Below are 19,175 nucleotides of genomic sequence, written 5' to 3' on the forward strand. Positions count from 1 at the left end.
AGCCAGTGCAATCGGAACAGAATAGGTGTTATATGCTCTGTTCACCTTGAACCCGTTGACAATCAGGCAGCTGCATTCCGCACTAATTGAAGCTTCCGAACCATCTTCAAAGGCAGCCCCACATAAAGCTCATTGTAATAATCCAATATTGAGGGTATCAGAGCATAAATTACTGTAGTCAGAGGGTCACAGCTGGGCCACTGTTTTTCTCCTGCCAGTTGCTTTGCCTCTGAAACACCCCCCCCCAGAAGCTTGTGCATGGTTCTGTATCGATGTGCCTGCAAGGTAAACATGGCTCTAGAGCACAGGCAGTGGAAAATGCACCTAGTGGTGGTGTTTCCTGCGGTGGGGGGGGAAGTGACTAATAGTTCCCTCCCATTACTTCTCCAGTGCCAATCTTCCACTTCTGGGGGCTTTGTGGCAAGCCGTTAGTGCTTTACTACATGCAGAGGCAGTGTAACATGTGGTTTGACCCTTAGTATCAGGAGATCATGAGGGATAGAACCATCAAACTGAAATATGACAACAATGCTGCTGCACCTGGATTTAAAAGAAGTAAAAAATTGACACAGTCTCCTCAGTCAAATGTAAGGTAAATGTAAGTAATGAACAGCAATCTAATGTAATTTGAAACTTGACTATGCTCTACAAAAACAAATCACTGCTGTCTAAACCATAGGATTATTTAAACTTGACTACTGACAGCAAAAGTCTTGCTATAACTTGTCAGCATTTAATTCCAGCAGTGGGTTTTGCACTATACAGAACATAGAAGAGATATGGTCCCTGCCCTGAGGGGGTTTACAAATTACAGTCAGAGATTAGTCAGAGATTATAAAATGCTGCAAGATACCATGGAATAAATGTAAGCCTTTCCCATAGGCCTTGGTTGACAGCAGGCTAGCTTGGATGATAGTCTGTGGCTTTATAAAGCATAAAACAGGAGCAAGTGATGAGCACTTGTCCCTCTCCTCCTGTTCCACACTGACTTCACTGTGACAATCCTGGCATGTATTAAGCCAGAACTGACACTGTAAGACATAAACACCATGCTACTTAGTGTGGCAAACACTGAGTGGGATTGCACATAGTGTCTCTGCTCCCAACTTTCCTGCATTCAGTTGAATGCTGCATAGAGGTGCATATGCATATAGTTATACACATGGAAGTCTCTCTCTCTCTCTCTCTCTCTCTCTCTCTCTCTCTCTCTCTGACACCACAAGCCGTGCTTTTTCAAGTGTTCTAGTCATGCGGCAGGAGCCCTCTATGCATACTGTTGTATATGCATAGGCTCTATGTCGATGTTCAATAAATATATGGAAATCAGGGGTGAAGACAGTGTGCACAATCCCTCTCTCCCTTACATGAATTCACTATAATGTAGGACCCTTTTAGAAGGTTTGGATATATCATAGAGGTTCTGAGTTTCTACAGAAATGGCTGCCATGCAGATTCTGAAAACTGGATAACTACCAAGAACAAGGAGTTTCTTGGCATAGTTTGTCAAGTCTCTCTCTCTCTCCCCTCCTCCCCACTTCATGCTTCATACAGGATGTAATTGAGGCTATTGCAGAAAGTGCTTTCAAGACCTCCCCCTATCCAGTGATCCTGTCCTTTGAGAACCATGTGGACTCGTGAGTATTAAGAGCCTGCTGATTGGGGAAAAGGCTGAGTTTGCACTCTGGAAAAAGTAAGGGTAGTGCGATGGTTGAGAAATGCATTTAGTGAGAATAAGGTAATTGCTTCATTGTTATCCTTCTTAAGGCAAAAGGTTATGACTTATGATGGGAAAAGCGAAAGGCAAACTTGAGAGCGACAATTGCATAGGCACTGGGCAAACTAGATGCTATCTTAAGCAAGCTTTTTTAAAAAAATGCTGGCTACTTACTTTTTAAAGTAAAAACTGGCTGTGTGGGACCCCATTCAGCACTTGGAGAAAGATAGGTTTAACCTTTGTCTCCCCTGCCAGTTTCTAGCAACTACCATCACCCCAGCTTCTATTTGTATCCTGCAGGTGCTATTTCATTTTGGTGTTCAATCAGATCTTTGCAGAGTAAGTCATAGTCACAATCAGCATTGTTAGGGGATGGTAAAAGGCTGAACTTAGCCTTTTTCCAAATGCATGTTTACAGGTGATATGAAGATTCTAATATATGTCAGTGATCTGGGAAGAGTACTAGTCCAAAGGAATGAGGGTAAAGTACAATAATATGATAATTAAGTTGCTGAAATGAAGAGAAGGATATAATGTCTTGTGTTAACTCTTGATGATTTAGACTGCAATCCTATACCAACTTACTTGGGAGATCCTTTCAACTCCATAAAACTTACTTCTTAGAAGACATGTATAGGATTGCACTATTAATGTGTTATTAGTATGTGATTAGCATACAGTGACACAAGCATGGCAGAGTGTGGCAATGTTTTAATTTGCCAGGGCCAGTAAACTTGGACCAACCATGCATATTCTAAGAGACAGATAGGGATTTGGGGACGTGGTGCTGGGATGATCCCAGTCTTCACTGCTGAGCTGATATCCAGGCTCAGTCTGTGTGTATCTTATTCCTGTGTCTTCTTACAGGCCCAAGCAGCAGGCTAAGATGGCTGAGTACTGCAGGACCATATTTGGGGACATGCTGTTGACAGAACCACTGGAAAAATTTCCAGTAAGTGAACTAGGATGCTAAATTGTTATATGGGATGAAGTTGCCATACAATCAAACATTTGTTTGGGGGGCAGTTGTCCTGGCAGTTTGTACTGCATCTTGATGTACAATCAAAAGCATACACTTTGCATGAACTTTAAGCTATTGTTTTCTGTTTTCTTTTGGGCAGCTAAAACCAGGAATTCCACTGCCAAGCCCCCAGGATCTCATGGGGAAAATCGTGATTAAGAACAAGAAGAATCAGTTCATGCCTGGGGAGAACCCAGATACTCTGAAGAAAGGGAGGAGTCTAGACGATGAAGTAACTGACCAGACCACCTTAATGGACAAGGATAGCACAGGTACCATAGTCCAGAAGTGTAGCCATGTTAAACTTTAGCAGCATAAGCAACAGTAGATGAGTGAGGATGGATGGAATATTCCAGTATGGAAGAATTTCAGATCCCAAAGAAGCTTTTAGACAAATTGCTGGCAGATCTTCATCATAGCTTCCATGAATGAACTGGTTTGTGTTTTGTGTTCTGAATGATCAGCCAGGCCAGGCGAAGCAACTGAAGAGGTGTCTGAAGTAGAGAGAGACATGGGAAACCTGAATGAAGAGGAGATTAAAAAGTTGCAGTCTGATGAGGTATGATTATGGCTCTTGGTTTGAAGAACCCTTGCAAGGTAACATCTATGGATGGGATTTTTTTTTTAATCCTTATACTTTTTTGCCATTTGGGAGAATGCAGATTGCACCTGTCTGGGGCTGGCCCAAGACCTCATGTTGTCTAAGGTGGAACAGCAAATGTCACGGTGCATTGTAACAAAGGCAGGCCAAGTTATTTTAGCACCTGAAACAGAAAATCTCACAAAGACCTCTTCCCCTCACTGGCAGTAAAAGTACAATCCAAATAAATTAAATAACTCACCATTTGCTCCCCTTACATGATATTCCAATTTAGCTCCCTGAGGCAGCTAGCTCACTCTGCCTAGTGGTAGGGGTGGCCCTGCAACAGTGTGTAGTGCTAACCAGCTCTACAAAATATTGCTTTATTATGAGACAATTAATTCCACCCAATTTTCTTTTCTCTTAAGTTGGATGTGAGGGTTAAACTTACTTGACTGGGAGATAGGATTTTTTTATTTAAAAAAATAGTTAACTCTGCAACTGATTATTTTAATTTCCTGTGCCTTTTTTATTTGTTTACTAAATGTCACTGTTGTTAATTTTCTTCTTCATCTTGTATTGAGAGATGGGGAACTTGTGGCTCTCTGTGTGGTTGGACTACAGTTACCATCATCCCCTGACCATTGGCCTGATATTGTTAAATATCTGGAGGACAGTAGGTTACCCACCCTTGTTCTCTCTGGACCAATTAGGAAATTTAAGACCCCAAATAACAGTAGTGCTGAGCCAGGGGAGGAGCTCCACACATATGACCCATTTCTGCACTCTGGTCTTCACCTGACTAGGGATATTCACATGGAAAACTGCTTGCTTCTACATGTCAGTGCTTCTCCAGCTGGACCAGGGTGTATGGAGATCCTGTACTAAAAGTCATTACATAAATGCAGAGCAAACAATATTAAAGGAAAAAGTTATGTGGTCTTCATTGATTGTTCCTTTGAGTTCTACCCGGTACTTTCTCATTCTTGTTTAGGGCTGTGTCCACCACTGGGGTTTGTAGTTAAAAACAATTTTTGTGTTTCTGTTTCTCTGAGATGCCTTTTCCTCTAACTATTCTAATTTTGCTTAGGGTACTGCAGGTCTGGAAGTAACAGCTTATGAAGAAATGTCCAGCCTGGTTAATTACATCCAGCCCATCAAATTCGAATCTTTTGAAATCTCAGCACGTAAGGAGGATTTTTTCTCTCTCCCACTGAATGGCATGCTTTCAAGTAGTTAGAGCAGACTCGGATATGGTGTGTCTGCATCTACTGGCATTCAGATGCCATCTGCTTGTTCTAAAGACTTAACAAAATATTACATGCATTTGGAATCGTATTGTGAAAAGCAATCTTGCAAAGGTGGTCTGGATCAAAGAGGTGGTGGCCAGAGAAAGGTGTTAAATAACTCCCTCTTGCTGATTCTGTGTTCCAAATTATCCACTACACAAACTGCATTTCCTTAAAACAAAACAAAAAAGCTGTTAGGGTTTTTTTTTAAGGAAATGCAGTTTCCTTAAGACTTGTCCTGGCTCCCAACCAGAGATGCAGACTCAAGAGACTGGAGTTTTCTGCATAAAGCTTTATTCCAGAAATCAGAACAGGGATCTAGCATCTGAACCAAGATTTAAACAGAAACAGGCATATTAGATGTTGGAAGCAGCTGCAGCAAAGTTGTTGCAACAGCAAATATAAGCAATGCTACTTCTTATAAACAGAAATAGGGTGGGCACTCAACGCTATTAATTCAGGCTCTTTTCAGCACAAGCTGCATGGTGGGGGCTACAATGGGGGGTGGACAAAATTGTGCTACTTGTAACCATCTCTTTTCTATCCTCCACAGTCTTGGAGACATGCCAGTTTCTGACTCTACTGAGTTTGCTTACCTTTTTCCTTGCCCAAGAAGTTCCAATGTTTTTGTTAGCACTTATCTCTTTTGCTGTTATGCTCGGCCTTGGTGCCTGCTGAGAGTCCTCACCAGCCAGTTGAGACAAGGAAAGGTTGTCTGAACCTTCCTTAGTAACTCCAGCAGCTGGCTTTGAAGCTTCTGGAGACACATCCTCTGTAACCCCCTCATTTCCTTCATCAGTGCTGGCAACGTCCTCCATTTTTCATTCTCCCAACCTTGCCAGAGATTCTCCTTGGGGTCTATGACAAGACTGGGCATAGGTGTTGTATGGGTGGGGGTGGCAAACACGCCAAGCGGGAACCAAAAGAGGCATGGATTTAGGGAGTGTGGAAGCAGAAGACAAGTTACAGTAGAAAACACGTCAGGTTTGGAGCACAGACATGGGACTCTAACTGGAGCTGCTGACCTTCTAGCAGAGTCTTCCTGCTTCCCTTTTATAGGGGCTACTGGAGGCTAGAGTTGGAAACATAGAAAGAGAGGTGAGAGCCTACATTCCAAAGCAGGTCAAGGCTGAAGACAGGTGTTTCCTGATTTGTAACCTCTGGGACAGATGCTTCTCTTCAGTATAGCTGTGTAAGCCCAGAGAAATGTCCTTGAAAGTGGAGTTACTCTGGTGTCTACCCTAGTGTGATTGAGAGCTGAGAAGGAGAAGATTGTACACTTGAAACCATGCATCATGATCCATGTTTTCATTACTTCTGCCAAAGTTTATCAAAATATTCATGAACTTGTGCCAGGTATCAAGTCACCTTGAGACGATTTATGTAGTTGATGGAAAATCTGATGAAATGAAGAGCTTGCCCCTCCAAGTTTTGGCTCCAAGCGATTCAGTGTCAGACACAATGCTGGAAGCTTCTGAATCCTCATGCATTTTTACCAAATTTTTAAAATTGATTGATCTGTACTACATACATATGGAGAAATAAAGCTGGGTGTCGTCAGCACACTGCTGACACCTCACCCCAAATCTCCTGATGATCACTCCCAAGGGCTTCATATAGATGTTAAACAGCATGGGGGACAAGATGGTACCCTGAGGCACACCACAGCACAACTGCCAGGGGGTCAAAAGACAGTCACCCAATGCTATTCTCTGAGAGCGACCTTGGAGATAGGATCGGAACCACTGTAAAACAGTTCCTCCAATACCCATCTCCAATAAAAGAAACCAATAAAAGAAACTATTCTTCTAAAAAATATTAGTGATAGGCAAAAAATAGCTGATAACATGCCAAAAACATCCAGCATATCCAGATGCTTTATCCCAGTGACCCCCAAGCCTTCTGCCCCTTTCCTCAATCTAGAGTACCCATTTCCACCTTCAAACATATCTAAGCAATGCAGAAGGTCTCACCCTACATAAGCAGAGGCCTGCCGTCAGGCTATTGCAGGAAGCATACGTGTGGCAAAGACTCATGACTACAAGCCTACTAGGACAGATAGATGGACAGGTCAAATGCATAGCTCCTGAAGAAGAAAAAGACAGAGAATAAAAATAAATGGCATGGACAGGTGCTGAAGGGACACTATTGTGCACTTTGCAGTGATGTTACAGGCACCATCCCACTAGGTTCCAAAATTGCACCAACAGTCATGCTTGCTAGGGCAAGAAATGCTGTTTACTTGGAAATTCGATAAGAATTTGATTACTGATTCCTCCCACAATAAAAAAAAACACTTGCTGGGGGGATGTCTGGAGGCTTCTATGATGCCTAAGCACCCCCTTAGGAAATTATCAAGCTGAGAAAAGTCCTCAAATCAATCCCCATCAAAACCCAAATCAACCTTGAAATGTCATATTTCAACTTTGTGTCTTTATTCGTGAATAGGAAGGGTCTGATAGTGAAGAACAAAAGGTAGAATAGGTGGGTTTGGAGATGAAATATTGGGCATGATTTATGATTACCTTGTTTCTTTTTCCAGAAAAGAACCGGAGTTATGTCGTTTCCTCATTCACTGAGATGAAGGCTTATGATCTATTGACCAAATCACCCATCCAGTTTGTAGAGTATCCTTCTTTTACTGCACCTGCAAGTGCTCCTATTCACATGTTTAAAAGTCCATTCTAGTTCATGTCACATATAGCCAAACACAATTTTATTCTGTAAAGGGGTTGTATCCTACAAAATCGTCCCATTTGTGCAAAAACAGCTGCTTATGCAGTGGAACCTCTCCCTCTCCTCTACCCATGTGCCCCTGGTGGATGCATGGGGAAGGAGAGGGAGGGGAAGTTCCATTCACACAAGTGTAATGGGATAACTTCGTTGGCTACAACTTAATAATGTGATAATTATTGCAAACTTCAATTACTTGAGGCTAGTTCACAAAACAGACAGTTCCCAAGAGAGTCATAGAATCATAGAATAGTAGAGTTGGAAGGGGCCTATAAGGCCATCAAGTCCAACCCCCTTGTATTTATATTGCTTTCTACAGGATTCCCATAGAGGTAGTTGTTTAGGTGTGTATCCTTGTGATATGAAATTTTAGGAAAACTTTAAAAAGCACTTTAGCAAGTGATGGCTACAGCAGTATGTGGATCTCACCTAAGGGGTGAGAGGGTTCACAGCAAAGGTTGAGGACCCATCAAAGTAGAGTCAGGCAAGTCAAGGTAAATAAAAAGTCCAGGATATGGTGAAGTGAAGGAAGGTAAGAGTAGCACCCTGGACAGCTCCATGAAAAGCTCAAGCTGAAAACCCTGTAAGAGCAACACTGCCAAGGGCATATATTCCACAATAATCTTTAAAGACTGGCTTCCTATTAGGAAAATTCAGCTATAACAAGAGACAGATGAGCCGAATTTATCCCAAGGGTACCCGGATGGACTCTTCTAACTACATGCCTCAGATGTTCTGGAATGTTGGCTGCCAAATGGTGGCATTAAACTTCCAGACAATGGGTAAGTGGTGAACCCCCTGCAGTCGCTTTTTGTTTGGGCTTGTGTTCATAGACTATCATTCCTTTTATAGCATTTTTATTTTTGCCCCCAGAAATTTCTTACAGCTGCTTTTCTATCCAGCTGTGTTTGGATTTGCCCTTTCTTCTTTTTCAGTCCTTTCAGACTTGTGTCCATTCATTAACTGGTTTTTCTGTGTTGGATATTTCTCTGTATCACCCCAAATGCAAGGAATCATAATCATAATTTGCTGCATCTGATTAGAGATCTTGCCACAATCAGGTAGTCTCGGCATGTGTTGAAAACAGAAAGTTATAGCCACAGCAGAAAGATCTTCCATTCATGAAAGTTGAACACCTGATTTTCACCAATCTCCCCTACCTGCTGAAGCTTCCATCCCTCCACAAAAGCTGCTTCTGAGAGTTGGGAGAATCTCTGGAACAGAATAGGAATTGAGTGCCTCCAACTTGCAGGTGGAAGTGCTTTCCACTCAATTAAAACTACCCTTGGACAGAATCCAGACAGCCCTTTAGAGAGAAGCAGATGGGATCTGGGGACTGCCTATACTACAAATGAATCTGCTTCCTTTTGCATCAAGGGCCACTCCAGACTAGGTTGCCAGGTTCAATCCCTGAGACTGATCCTGTATCTTGACCCATCTGACACACACACACACTCTCTCTCTCTCTCTCTCTCTCTCTCTCTCTCTCTCTCTCTCTCTCTGTGCAGGGAGGCGGACAGACAAGGAAGAATTGGGATTAACACTTGAGAACATTTTTGATCCAGGCAAATCACCATATAGTGGCTTTCTCCTGTTATTCACTTGGGGCAAAACTTTTCTAAGAATGTACACCCATGTGGTCATATATATCTAACCACAATATGAAGGTTAGTGTCCCCCCCCCATTTACGACATGGTTAAATATTAATCTGGTGACAGCTGACTGTGATTGATAAGGGCAAGTCACCACAGGATGATTTTTGTCCCTGGTAGAAATGGCTGTATAACTCACCACACAACTCAAAAACTACTTTGAATTGAGAATGCAGAAGAAGTAGGCAGGCAAAAGAAACCAGGAAGTCTGGAAAACAGATAAGAACATCAATACTTCCAGATGAAAAGGCAGAAAACAGAAGAATCAGCACTTCAGGGTGAGGACCTCAAATGCAGGAAATGGGCATACTTGGAGCAGTAAGAAAAGCCCATAATATAACTCAGGGAGGAGGGCACTAACCTCTCCGGATATTCAAGGGGGAATGGACAGGTACACCAGTCTAGAAGTGGAATTCACCAGATTCTATTCAGAAGTGGGTTGTGTTTTTTTGTAATGGGGGAGTCTTGTGCAATTGACACTCCATATGCTCCATACATTTAAAGCACATGGCTTCCCCAAATAATCCTGGGAGCTATAATAAAAGTGCTTGGAACTGTAGTTCTGTACAAGGTAAACTACAGTTCTCCAGATTCTTTGGAAGAAGCCATGTGCTTAAAATATGCTTTAAATGTGTGGTGTTTATGTATCCAGTATGAACATTGCACTGTATCCTACTGTTAGCATTCCCCATGTGATGTTGGTGCAGATGACATTACCAGATGCTTGTTACAATACTGACCTAGCCAGTCAGAGCACATTAAGGATGCCTCAAATCAGTACTGACCTACAGCAAATGTGTAGTACAGAGAAATCCTCAGATGTGCAGTGCAGTTCCTGAAACCTCCCTCATAGCTGCAGCCTTACATAGTTTGATCCAGTCTTATTTTATTGTGTGGAAAGGCAGGAGTTCAGTCTCCCTTGTAACACAGCAGCCTGTATGACTTCTGTTCTGTTCTCTGCAGTGATCTTCCTTACTCCCATGCATAAAAGAGCAAAGTTGTGGGATGAGGGGAAGAGTGGGAAGTAAAGGAAAGGATAAGATGAACAGATGGAAACTAGTAAGGAGGAGGTGGTGTCATGAATGTGGGACTTCGTGGGGAGGGACAGGAAGGCAGAATGAAACAAAGATGATAGACAAGAACAGTACATGAGAGAATGAAGGTGTAGGTAGAATTCCAGGAGGGATGGAATGAAGGATGTAATGAGAAAGCAGCCTGAGGTGTTCATTCACTTGCATTTTAAACTTGATCAGAAATACCTTTCATATCAGATAGAAAATAACAGAGGCAAGAAGATGCAGTTTCCCCATTATCTTTCATGCTTCCTTATATGTAGTTTGATATATCATCCTGTGTATATCAGTGCCTGTGTCCAAACATCCACCAGCTTCTTAGAAGAACTTGCAAATAACTGTTTTCCTTCACTGATATTTCCATTTAGGAGAAAGCATCATCATCATCATCATCAGTAGTAGTATTTATATACCACTTATATTTCAACAGAAATCTCTAAGCAGTTTACATGCCATCACATGTGACAAATACAGATATCCACATATCCATGGCCAGTTTGCAGCTTCCCACTGTGTGTACATGGAATGAGATAAACATATGTAGAATTTTCATACACAATGACTCCTATACAAGGTTTGCTACATAAAAGCGGCATCTGTGTAGGAGAATCATCATTAGTGAATCTACAAATCTACACATCTCATGAAGTTGCCTTTAAAAGTTAATGCCACAATAAAGCAATTAGACTGCAATCTATACACACTTACCTGCGTGTAAATGCTACTGAACTCAATGAGGCTTGCTTCTGAGTAGATGTGTATAGGAATGCACTGTATATGATTACATAAAGGTGCCACAGCACTTTAAAACAAAACTTGGATTTTTAAAATCTGCTCTGGAACTTGCCCCCTTGTTAAAACTTGTGTATCACATAGGTACTGAGATGGCTAATTCCTTTATGTATAGGACACTGAGGAGTTTGAAAGATGTGGTTGAAGCATATTTTCATCTGTTTTTCACACATACATACATACATACTAACAGGCGCTCCTGCCTTTGTTTATTCCTATTGGCCTGTTCCCCTAACAGATAACCCCATGCAGGAGAACTTGGCTCTCTTTGAATTCAATGGGCAGAGTGGCTATCTTCTCAAACACGACTTCATGCGTCGCCCAGATAAGCAATTTGACCCTTTCTCCGTGGATCGCATTGATGTGGTGGTGGCAAGTACATTGTCAATAACAGTAAGTGACCAGTGGCTTCTGGACTTAGAGTCCTTTTACCAGGGGTATAGTGGTAAGGCCCCAGTGCATTTACCAACCAGCAAGGCTCTTCGTGGCAAAACATCTACAGTACCCTGTAAGGTGGTTTTTTTTCAGTGTTTAAATGTAGTGAATCACACGAAAATGGGAAATTAGTAATTGCTCCACTGAATCATTCTGGCTGCAGCAACAGAAATAAATATGATACAAGCACTACCAAAGCAAACAACAGAGTCAACCTACAGCTTCAGACATATTGTCAATTTGTCACCTTTCCTGGGACAGTACCAGTTTGTGTCCAGGTTGGATACAAATGCTTGAATACTCCTCGACATAAAAATTAGAACTTCACCAAATGTCCACGTGTACATTTTCAATGGAAACAACAGTGCTTTCCAGGGGCCTCAAATGTTCCCTGAAACACCTCACTTTGCTTCTGTTCAGTGCACTGATGGGCTTCTTCAGGCCTGTTTTTGTTTCTGTTTTTTTAAAATAACTCCTAATGGGAATCGTGACATCATCACATAACTAATCAGAGGGTAACCTGAGGGTAAACAAAGCCAATTCAAAGTAAATGCAATAGTTCTTGCATCACATTATCCTCATTGTGAACATACAAACACTTCCAGGTCCTTTTGAACTGTTCCTTTCCTCAAAAGGAGGATGTTCTTTGAAAGGGGCAAAATGTGAAGTCTCCTTGCTTGTAGAAATCAGACATGCAAAGGGAAAAGCTAAGCTAGAACTCTTCTTCCTGACTTTACAGCTTTCTACTGATAGGGAATCTTCAGTGCATAGAAGCATTCAATCATGTAATTCCACCAGCAGCATCTTACAGCAATATGGCCCCAGGATCCACCATACTAGATGCTTTTTCTGAATATGTAGAACAATCCAAAAAAGGAAGAAGAGGAGAAAGAAGGCAAGCATGAACTAATGAAAAATGCATCTGAAGGGTTAAAGCAGAAGAGAACCACAAACAAAGGGCTTTTCCTTAGTTTGACCTGTTTATTGTGCAATCAGCCGTATTTGTTTTCACAAAGTTTGCATGAAGGTTATACAATGTCCACTGCGTAGAGGTTATACAACATCATGTCGAGTAATTGTTATCCCACGCTTTACAGTGCATTTTCCCATCACTTTCCTTACTGCAAGTCTAGGTTTGAGCTGGGGGTTTTTTGGGGTGTGTGTGTGGGAGTGGGTTGTACCAGAGTGACAATACCTCTTTAATTGTGCAACCTAAATTTGCCAGCATATGACTGAATTCCAAAATAGGGAGAGTCTGGAAGCAACCTAAATGGATGATAGGAAAACTGGGTTTAATGCTATGTTGATCTTATTTCCATGTATTCTTAGATAATTTCTGGCCAGTTCCTATCAGAACGTAGTGTGAGGACATATGTAGAAGTGGAGTTATATGGGCTGCCGGGTGATCCAAAACGCAGATATAGAACCAAGATGCCACCAACTGCCAACTCAATCAACCCTGTATGGAAGGAGGATGTTTTTGTATTTGAAAAGGTAACAGTATTTAACACAACAGATGTCTCTTCTGATGGTTCTAGGCATCTAGGGACTGAGATCTATTTTGTCTACAAACCATCATGGAAATTTTCAGAACACAAAGCATAGTATACGCATGGATGGGTGGGAAATCCAGCAGTCTCATGTTCATTCAGTTAGAGCCACATGACATCATCAAGGATTCCAGTAACTAAAGGCTTGCATCATGTTTTGCATTTCCTAAGACATATTTAATGCACAACATGCTTTACAATACTCATTATAATACAATACTCAAAGTTGCCCTACCTCGTTAGACCTTTTGTCCTTCTAGCAAAGTCTTTTCCAGCCCTACCTAGAGATGTCAAGGGCTAAACTAGAAACCTACATGCAGAGCATGTGCTTTACCACTGAGATACTATCCAACCCATCTAATTAACTAAAAAGAGACTTGAAAAGTTTATTGCTGAAGTTTCTTAGTTCAAATATTCCTAAAAACAAAGAGACTTAGCTTCTGTTGTTCTGAATCCATGGATCCCTCTCTTTTTTGTTGTCCTAGCAAATTAAAAGTGATGCTGGGCCTGCAGAACAGCAATAGCAACAAACCTATGCAAGATTCCATATTGTTAGCATCACAATTAAATGGTGCTGCCAGCCTTTTCCCATAAGGTATTTGCATGCCACTTTTCTAAGGCCTGCTTGCATGTTGCACTGGCACACTGATGCAAAGAAACCCTATTTAATTGTAACACCAACTAATGTAACATAAACAGAGCCTGCTGGATCAGGCTAATAACCCACCTAGTCTAGCATCCTGTTCCAGGATTCAGTGGCCAGCCAGATGAACAGTCCAAAAGCAGGATCTGAGCACAACACCTCTCCCCACCTGTGATTCCCACCAGCAACTGGTATTCAGAGACATACTGCCACTGACAGTGGAGGCAGAACACAGCCATCATGGCTAGTAACCACTTACCCTCCATTAATTTGTCTAATCTTTTAAAGCCATCCAAGTTGGTGACCATAACTTCCTTTTGTGGGAGATAATTCCATAGTTCAACTCATGCAGATTCATTTGTGTGCTACAATAATGTTTATTTTAAAGAAACTGGAAAGGTATGAGAAGACTTCTCAAAAGTGGAGCTGTTTTGTGTGCTCTGACATTTATTCAGCATCAATCTGGCCCCTACAATGCTGCAGTACTGAGCACAAGCCCTAGCTTAACTCAGCCAATTATAATCCACACTACTGTAGTGGGTAAAAGATAAATCCCTTTATAAGAGGGAATAGAGAACTGGCAAAAGTAAATTATGTGGAAATATAAAAGACAAATTGCACTCAGAGTGAAACAAAGTCCAATATTTGAAAATTCATGAGTTCATGATTCTTGAGAGCTCCATCTTCTAAAATTATCTTACGTCGATATTGAAGATAAGTCCCTTGAGTCTTAATTCATTTGATTATTTCTTGCCAGATTTTGATGCCAGAGCTGGCTTCTCTCAGAATTGTGGCATGGGAGGAAGGAGGAAAGTTCATTGGGCACCGTGTCATTCCCATCACCGCTGTGCACTCAGGTGAGAATTGATCATTCTTGGGGCTTCTGGAAATGGGCTTTCCTCACTAAATCACTTGGTTGATTAGCAATTTCTTCACATGAAATCCCTATGCTCTTTATGTGATTATAAGAATAGTTGTAGGAGGTAAAATCAATGGTGCATCAAGACTTGGTTTGTATTTCAACCAAGTACTTCAGAGGAGGCATGTATGGGCTATGAAGACATACTGGCATACTCTCTTTGCTCTCTCATATCCTCTCAGTTTCCAATTTCCTGAGGCTTAGGATATTTCTTCATGTATATTTTCCTTTGGTGCAAAACTTGAAGTCTTTACAAAATCAGCAGCAATGTGGTCCTAAAGAGCCTGCACTTCTGTTGTTCCTTCTGTGCAGGTGGACTGTTTCCCTTGTACTGGCACCATGAATCTCTAACCAATGTGTACCAAAAGGAGGGTGTATGTTCATGGGAGAGGGGGGAAGAGGAGAGAGGGAGAGGTAGGGGACAATTATGGCAGCTGTATAGTATAGAAACTGTATAGTGGCAATGAGTACCTTTAAAATAAAAATTAAAGGATTTATTTCTGTTGGTACTAAACTTGATGCTTCTTAATTTTATCAGATGTCCTCTATTTCTTCCCTTTCTTTATAACTCAATCACAGCCACATCCTTTGTCAAGTGAGTATTTAGCAATTTAGCCTATTTTTATAGGAAACCTTTTCAGTCATTTTGCCTGTTCTACCCTATATTTTTTCTGCAGAGTCATTCACAGTGCGGAAGCATCATTGATTTGTATATGGGAATTCTTATTTTCTTTACCAGACCAAGATATTTTGGTGCCTGAATCCAAAAATCCAAATGACATCCCTATTGCTGCTTATTAGTATGGGGCACAATTAACTGAAATGAATGGGCCTACCACAACCCCTGGCCATTTCAATGGGACTCGCGCAGGAGAATTCCCAGGTGGCTTGTGTTCCATGAGTCAGCTCCCTTGCTATTATCCTTATGGCTATGCACAATATGCCATTTCGGATGACTTGCTTCACCTTGCGTCAAGCAAGGATCATTTCCGATTGTCTTCAGCACTTTCCCAAACAGCTTCTCAATAGCATTCTCTTTGCTGCCTGTTTCTATAGGGATATGTGCTTTCTCTTTTAGGCTATCATCATGTCTGCCTTCGTAGTGAGAGCAATATGCCACTTACAATGCCCTCTCTTTTTGTGTATGTGGAGATGAAAGACTATGTTCCTGATTCGTGGGCAGGTACCGTATCCCGATTCCTGATAGAGGGATGTCTTTATCTTTTTATTTATTTATGGCATTTATGTCACCCTTTAAAAGGTTTACAAAACTACAATAGAATGTACAACAGCTCAATTAAAATCAACATTCAATAACAAATGAAATACTGATTAAAACAACGGAGTAAAACCTGTAGAATATAAAAGACAGTACCCTTACAATATTTAAAGTACAAGCCATACAAATGCCTGAAAGGATAAAAATGTCTTCTCTTGACATTTCACCTGAAAGATAATACAGTGGATGGCTGGTGGGCCTTCATAGGGAGTTCCATAGCCGGTGTCCCGCAGATGAGGAATCCACCTAGTTTGTTGCCTCTTCCTTGGTCACTGATAGTGGCGGCATTCTGGGAAGGGCCTCAGCAGAAAATCTTAGTGATTGGACAGGTTGATATTGGAGAAGGCAGTCCTTACAGTACTGGGTCATGAAAGCCATTAAGAGCTTCAAAGTTTAAACCAGCAGCTCAGAAGAAAAACAAGTAATTACTGTAAACCTCACCAGAAAATTGCTCTGACAATAACAAGGGGATCCCAACAAATCCTTCTGCTAATGGTCCACTCTCTTCCCAACCCATTACAAGCACCAGATCCAGAGGGTGACTTGCCAACTGTGCCTTTGACATTTTGAGACATGTTTGTCTAACAGCCATGATGTACTGAGCTGCTCCTGATAAGGTAATCTTGGCACAGATGTTGATGTTCCCCAGGATGACCATCATGGGGGTCTTCAACATCAGTATCAATTAGGAAAACTGCTGGAAAAGCAAGGTGGATGATACACCAAGGAGATCCCTAATCTTGGATTATTTTTCTAGATCTCACCATGGCCCTCTCCAACCCAATAAAGTTTTTTAATGCACACGACAAAAAAATAGTGAAGAAGAGCCAAGAGGCTAGTCCTGAGGTGAGTCCTGCAGATAGCTTTTATTTATTTAAAATAATTATGTCCCACTTTCCCTTGTACAGTTCAAGGTGGCTCACAACAGAAATAATAAAATACAATAAAAACCAAACAGTTAAGACAAATGTTTTGCATATCTAGTCTGAAATGATGGGTAGGGAGGAAGTGGGGATTCTGTCTTTCTTTGCTTGGGGGAATGCAGAGGTAGTACATACTTCAAGGAGCTGGAAGAGGGAATCACTTCTTTAAAAGAGGCCTTTTTCTAGGAGGGGCTGACAGGTAGAAGTTAGCAGTACAATTCTGCATCCTGAATAAAGTCCAGTTACTAAGAATAATCCTAAATTAAGGTCCAGAATTCTACCTATAGGTCCTGGGTATTACCAAGTTGGCTAGCAGAAGTACAAGGAATTGCTTTTACAGGGGGCCCCAAATGTAATGACAAATGAAGATGGCGGCTTGCACTTACATTTTATTTTGTTTTGTTTAATTTCCTGCATCTGTGCAATGATGTCATACCCATACTGTGCATCTTTAAATGTACACATTTTCATACTGAAACAAGATATCCATTTTCCAGAAAAGGAGAGGCCACGATCCCAAGAGGCATACCTAAGTTCTATTTTTCTCTATGGAAGGTGCTGGCTACTAGCAGTTAAAAACTGCACATTTATAAGACCATTGCTGTTCACTAGCATAGGAAAACCTTCTTCCACTACATTCTTTAAAAGAAAATTCATATAGGACATACTTAGGGACTATCTCTGACATCAGAACAGCTGCTTCAAGCATTACTTACTGCATTAGCCATATTTACAGGATTCCTTGAAAGGGTTAGAGATGGAAAGGCATTCTTAGCATCACACTTTAAACCATTTATTGATGCTACCGCAGGCATTGAATGTTTCGAATCAATTTTTTTGACTAATTAATTGACCGAGTTAATGGATTATATATTGCAGTAATGCAGTCTTCCCCAAGAGGCTCGTGTCTGGCACAAAGTAGGCTCTAAACATTAGCACTGCTAGTAACCACAAGCATCACCTTTCTCTGCCACATGCTGCAAGAGAACTCATTTCCAGTCTATATTTTACTTGTTCCTGAATCTCCAGTTCTGCATGCATGTCCAGCCACATAAACCTAAGCTGGTTTCTCCTCACCCTCAGCAGGGACAAGAGGGCCCCACCACCAAACAGTCCAAAAACAAAAAACTACAGTTGTGATGCAACCTTGCAAGTAGATTAAAGATGCACTTCATGTCTATTTCTTATGCCTCCCGTAGCTTCAGTGTGGGAAATATATAGAATGAAAAAGCAAAATGGGGGGGGTGTTTCCAGAGATCCATTTTGCTGTAACACTGATGAGCTATTAATCTTTGTTTTAGATGCCAGATGTACAAAAAGGTCTTTCAACTGTTCAACTCAATACCAATGGAACACCTCATGCCACAGGGACCTTCAGCACACCTCCTTCAAATGGGCCTGCAGGTAATGCGATGGATTTATTTATTTAATTTCATTTATAAACCGCCCATAGCCAATGGCTCCCTGGGCGGTGTACAACATACAATAATACAATAAATGAACAAAATCACAGATAAAAATACAAATTCATAATAACACTAAATGATATTAGCATAGCTAAAACATTAAAACAGTAAAATACATAGAAATATATTAAAATGCCTGGGAGAATAGGAAGGTTTTAGCCTGGCGCCGAAAGGATAGCAGCGTAGGCGCCAGGCGTACCTCCTCGGGGAGACTGTTCCACAATTCGGGGGCCACCACCGAAAAGGCCCTAGATCTTGTCATTACCCTCCGAGCCTCTCGGTGAGACGGTACTCGGAGGAGGGCCTTAGATGTCGAACGAAGGATACGGTTGAGGGTTGAGCATAGCAGATTAAATTTACATTGTTCAGATTTTGAAAGAAGGTGGTATTCTTCCAGGAGACAAAGAGTAAGATTGACATTCATCATTTAATCTGGACTAATTTAACATTCTGGCCATGGTCAATATAAATTATGATTATATTTCATTCTGCATAGACATGGTCATCTGTCATGTGGTTTTCTCCCTTCAGGAACCTTGGCTGCAGGAAAAGAAGGAACCATGAAAGAACTTACAAAAGGAACTACAGGTAATTCTAATCCTGTTCATTTTAGGCATCTGATATCATGTCAGTGTGAATTAATTAAATTTCCATCCTGATATTGCAGGGATAGACAAAGTGATGTTCCCCAGATGTTGTTGGACTCCAATTCCCATCAGCCCCAGCCACTAAGGCCAATGGCAAGGGATGATGGGAGTTTCAATCCAGCACTATTTTGGCTTTGCTCCATGATATTATAAGTCAGTGCTGGAACTGAACTCATTATAGAACATGAGGTGTCATCCTGCACAGAATTCTAGCAACCTCTGGACACATCCACAGAATCCTGCAAAACATATCCCAGCAGCATGTTTTCTTCTTCTGTTATCCTCTAGCAAGGCCCTCGTAGCTTTATACATACTACATTAAATATAGAGTATGCTTTATTGCAGAGCTTTATCAATTTCATTTGCTGCCAAAATTAAGGAAGTAAAATTGATAAAGACTCCCCCCCTTTACATTCATATAGGGATGGGGGAGGCATTTGGTCAGGTTTGTGAAACTA

General features: G+C 41.3%; 1 protein-coding gene across 4 annotated transcripts in view; it reads left to right on the forward strand.

Annotated features, from left to right (window-relative positions):
- The window catches only part of PLCB2 (phospholipase C beta 2), an 80,539-nt gene that overhangs the window by 46,302 nt on the left and 15,062 nt on the right, over positions 1–19,175 (forward strand). For 3 of the 4 annotated variants that reach the window (XM_061613197.1, XM_061613198.1, XM_061613199.1), the window contains 14 exons: positions 1,552–1,634; positions 2,582–2,666; positions 2,836–3,007; positions 3,200–3,294; positions 4,406–4,502; positions 7,147–7,231; positions 7,995–8,119; positions 11,094–11,248; positions 12,620–12,784; positions 14,241–14,340; positions 15,481–15,585; positions 16,439–16,527; positions 17,906–18,008; positions 18,602–18,658. In XM_061613197.1, coding sequence (XP_061469181.1) covers positions 1,552–1,634; positions 2,582–2,666; positions 2,836–3,007; positions 3,200–3,294; positions 4,406–4,502; positions 7,147–7,231; positions 7,995–8,119; positions 11,094–11,248; positions 12,620–12,784; positions 14,241–14,340; positions 15,481–15,585; positions 16,439–16,527; positions 17,906–18,008; positions 18,602–18,658 — 1,516 coding nt within the window. Of the gene's footprint in view, positions 1–1,551; positions 1,635–2,581; positions 2,667–2,835; positions 3,008–3,199; positions 3,295–4,405; positions 4,503–7,146; positions 7,232–7,994; positions 8,120–11,093; positions 11,249–12,619; positions 12,785–14,240; positions 14,341–15,480; positions 15,586–16,438; positions 16,528–17,905; positions 18,009–18,601; positions 18,659–19,175 lie in introns of those variants that run through there. The other variant, XR_009760980.1, reaches the window with a different exon arrangement.

The sequence above is a fragment of the Rhineura floridana genome, chromosome 2 (genome assembly GCF_030035675.1).
Source record: "Rhineura floridana isolate rRhiFlo1 chromosome 2, rRhiFlo1.hap2, whole genome shotgun sequence".
Lineage (NCBI taxonomy): Eukaryota > Metazoa > Chordata > Lepidosauria > Squamata > Rhineuridae > Rhineura > Rhineura floridana.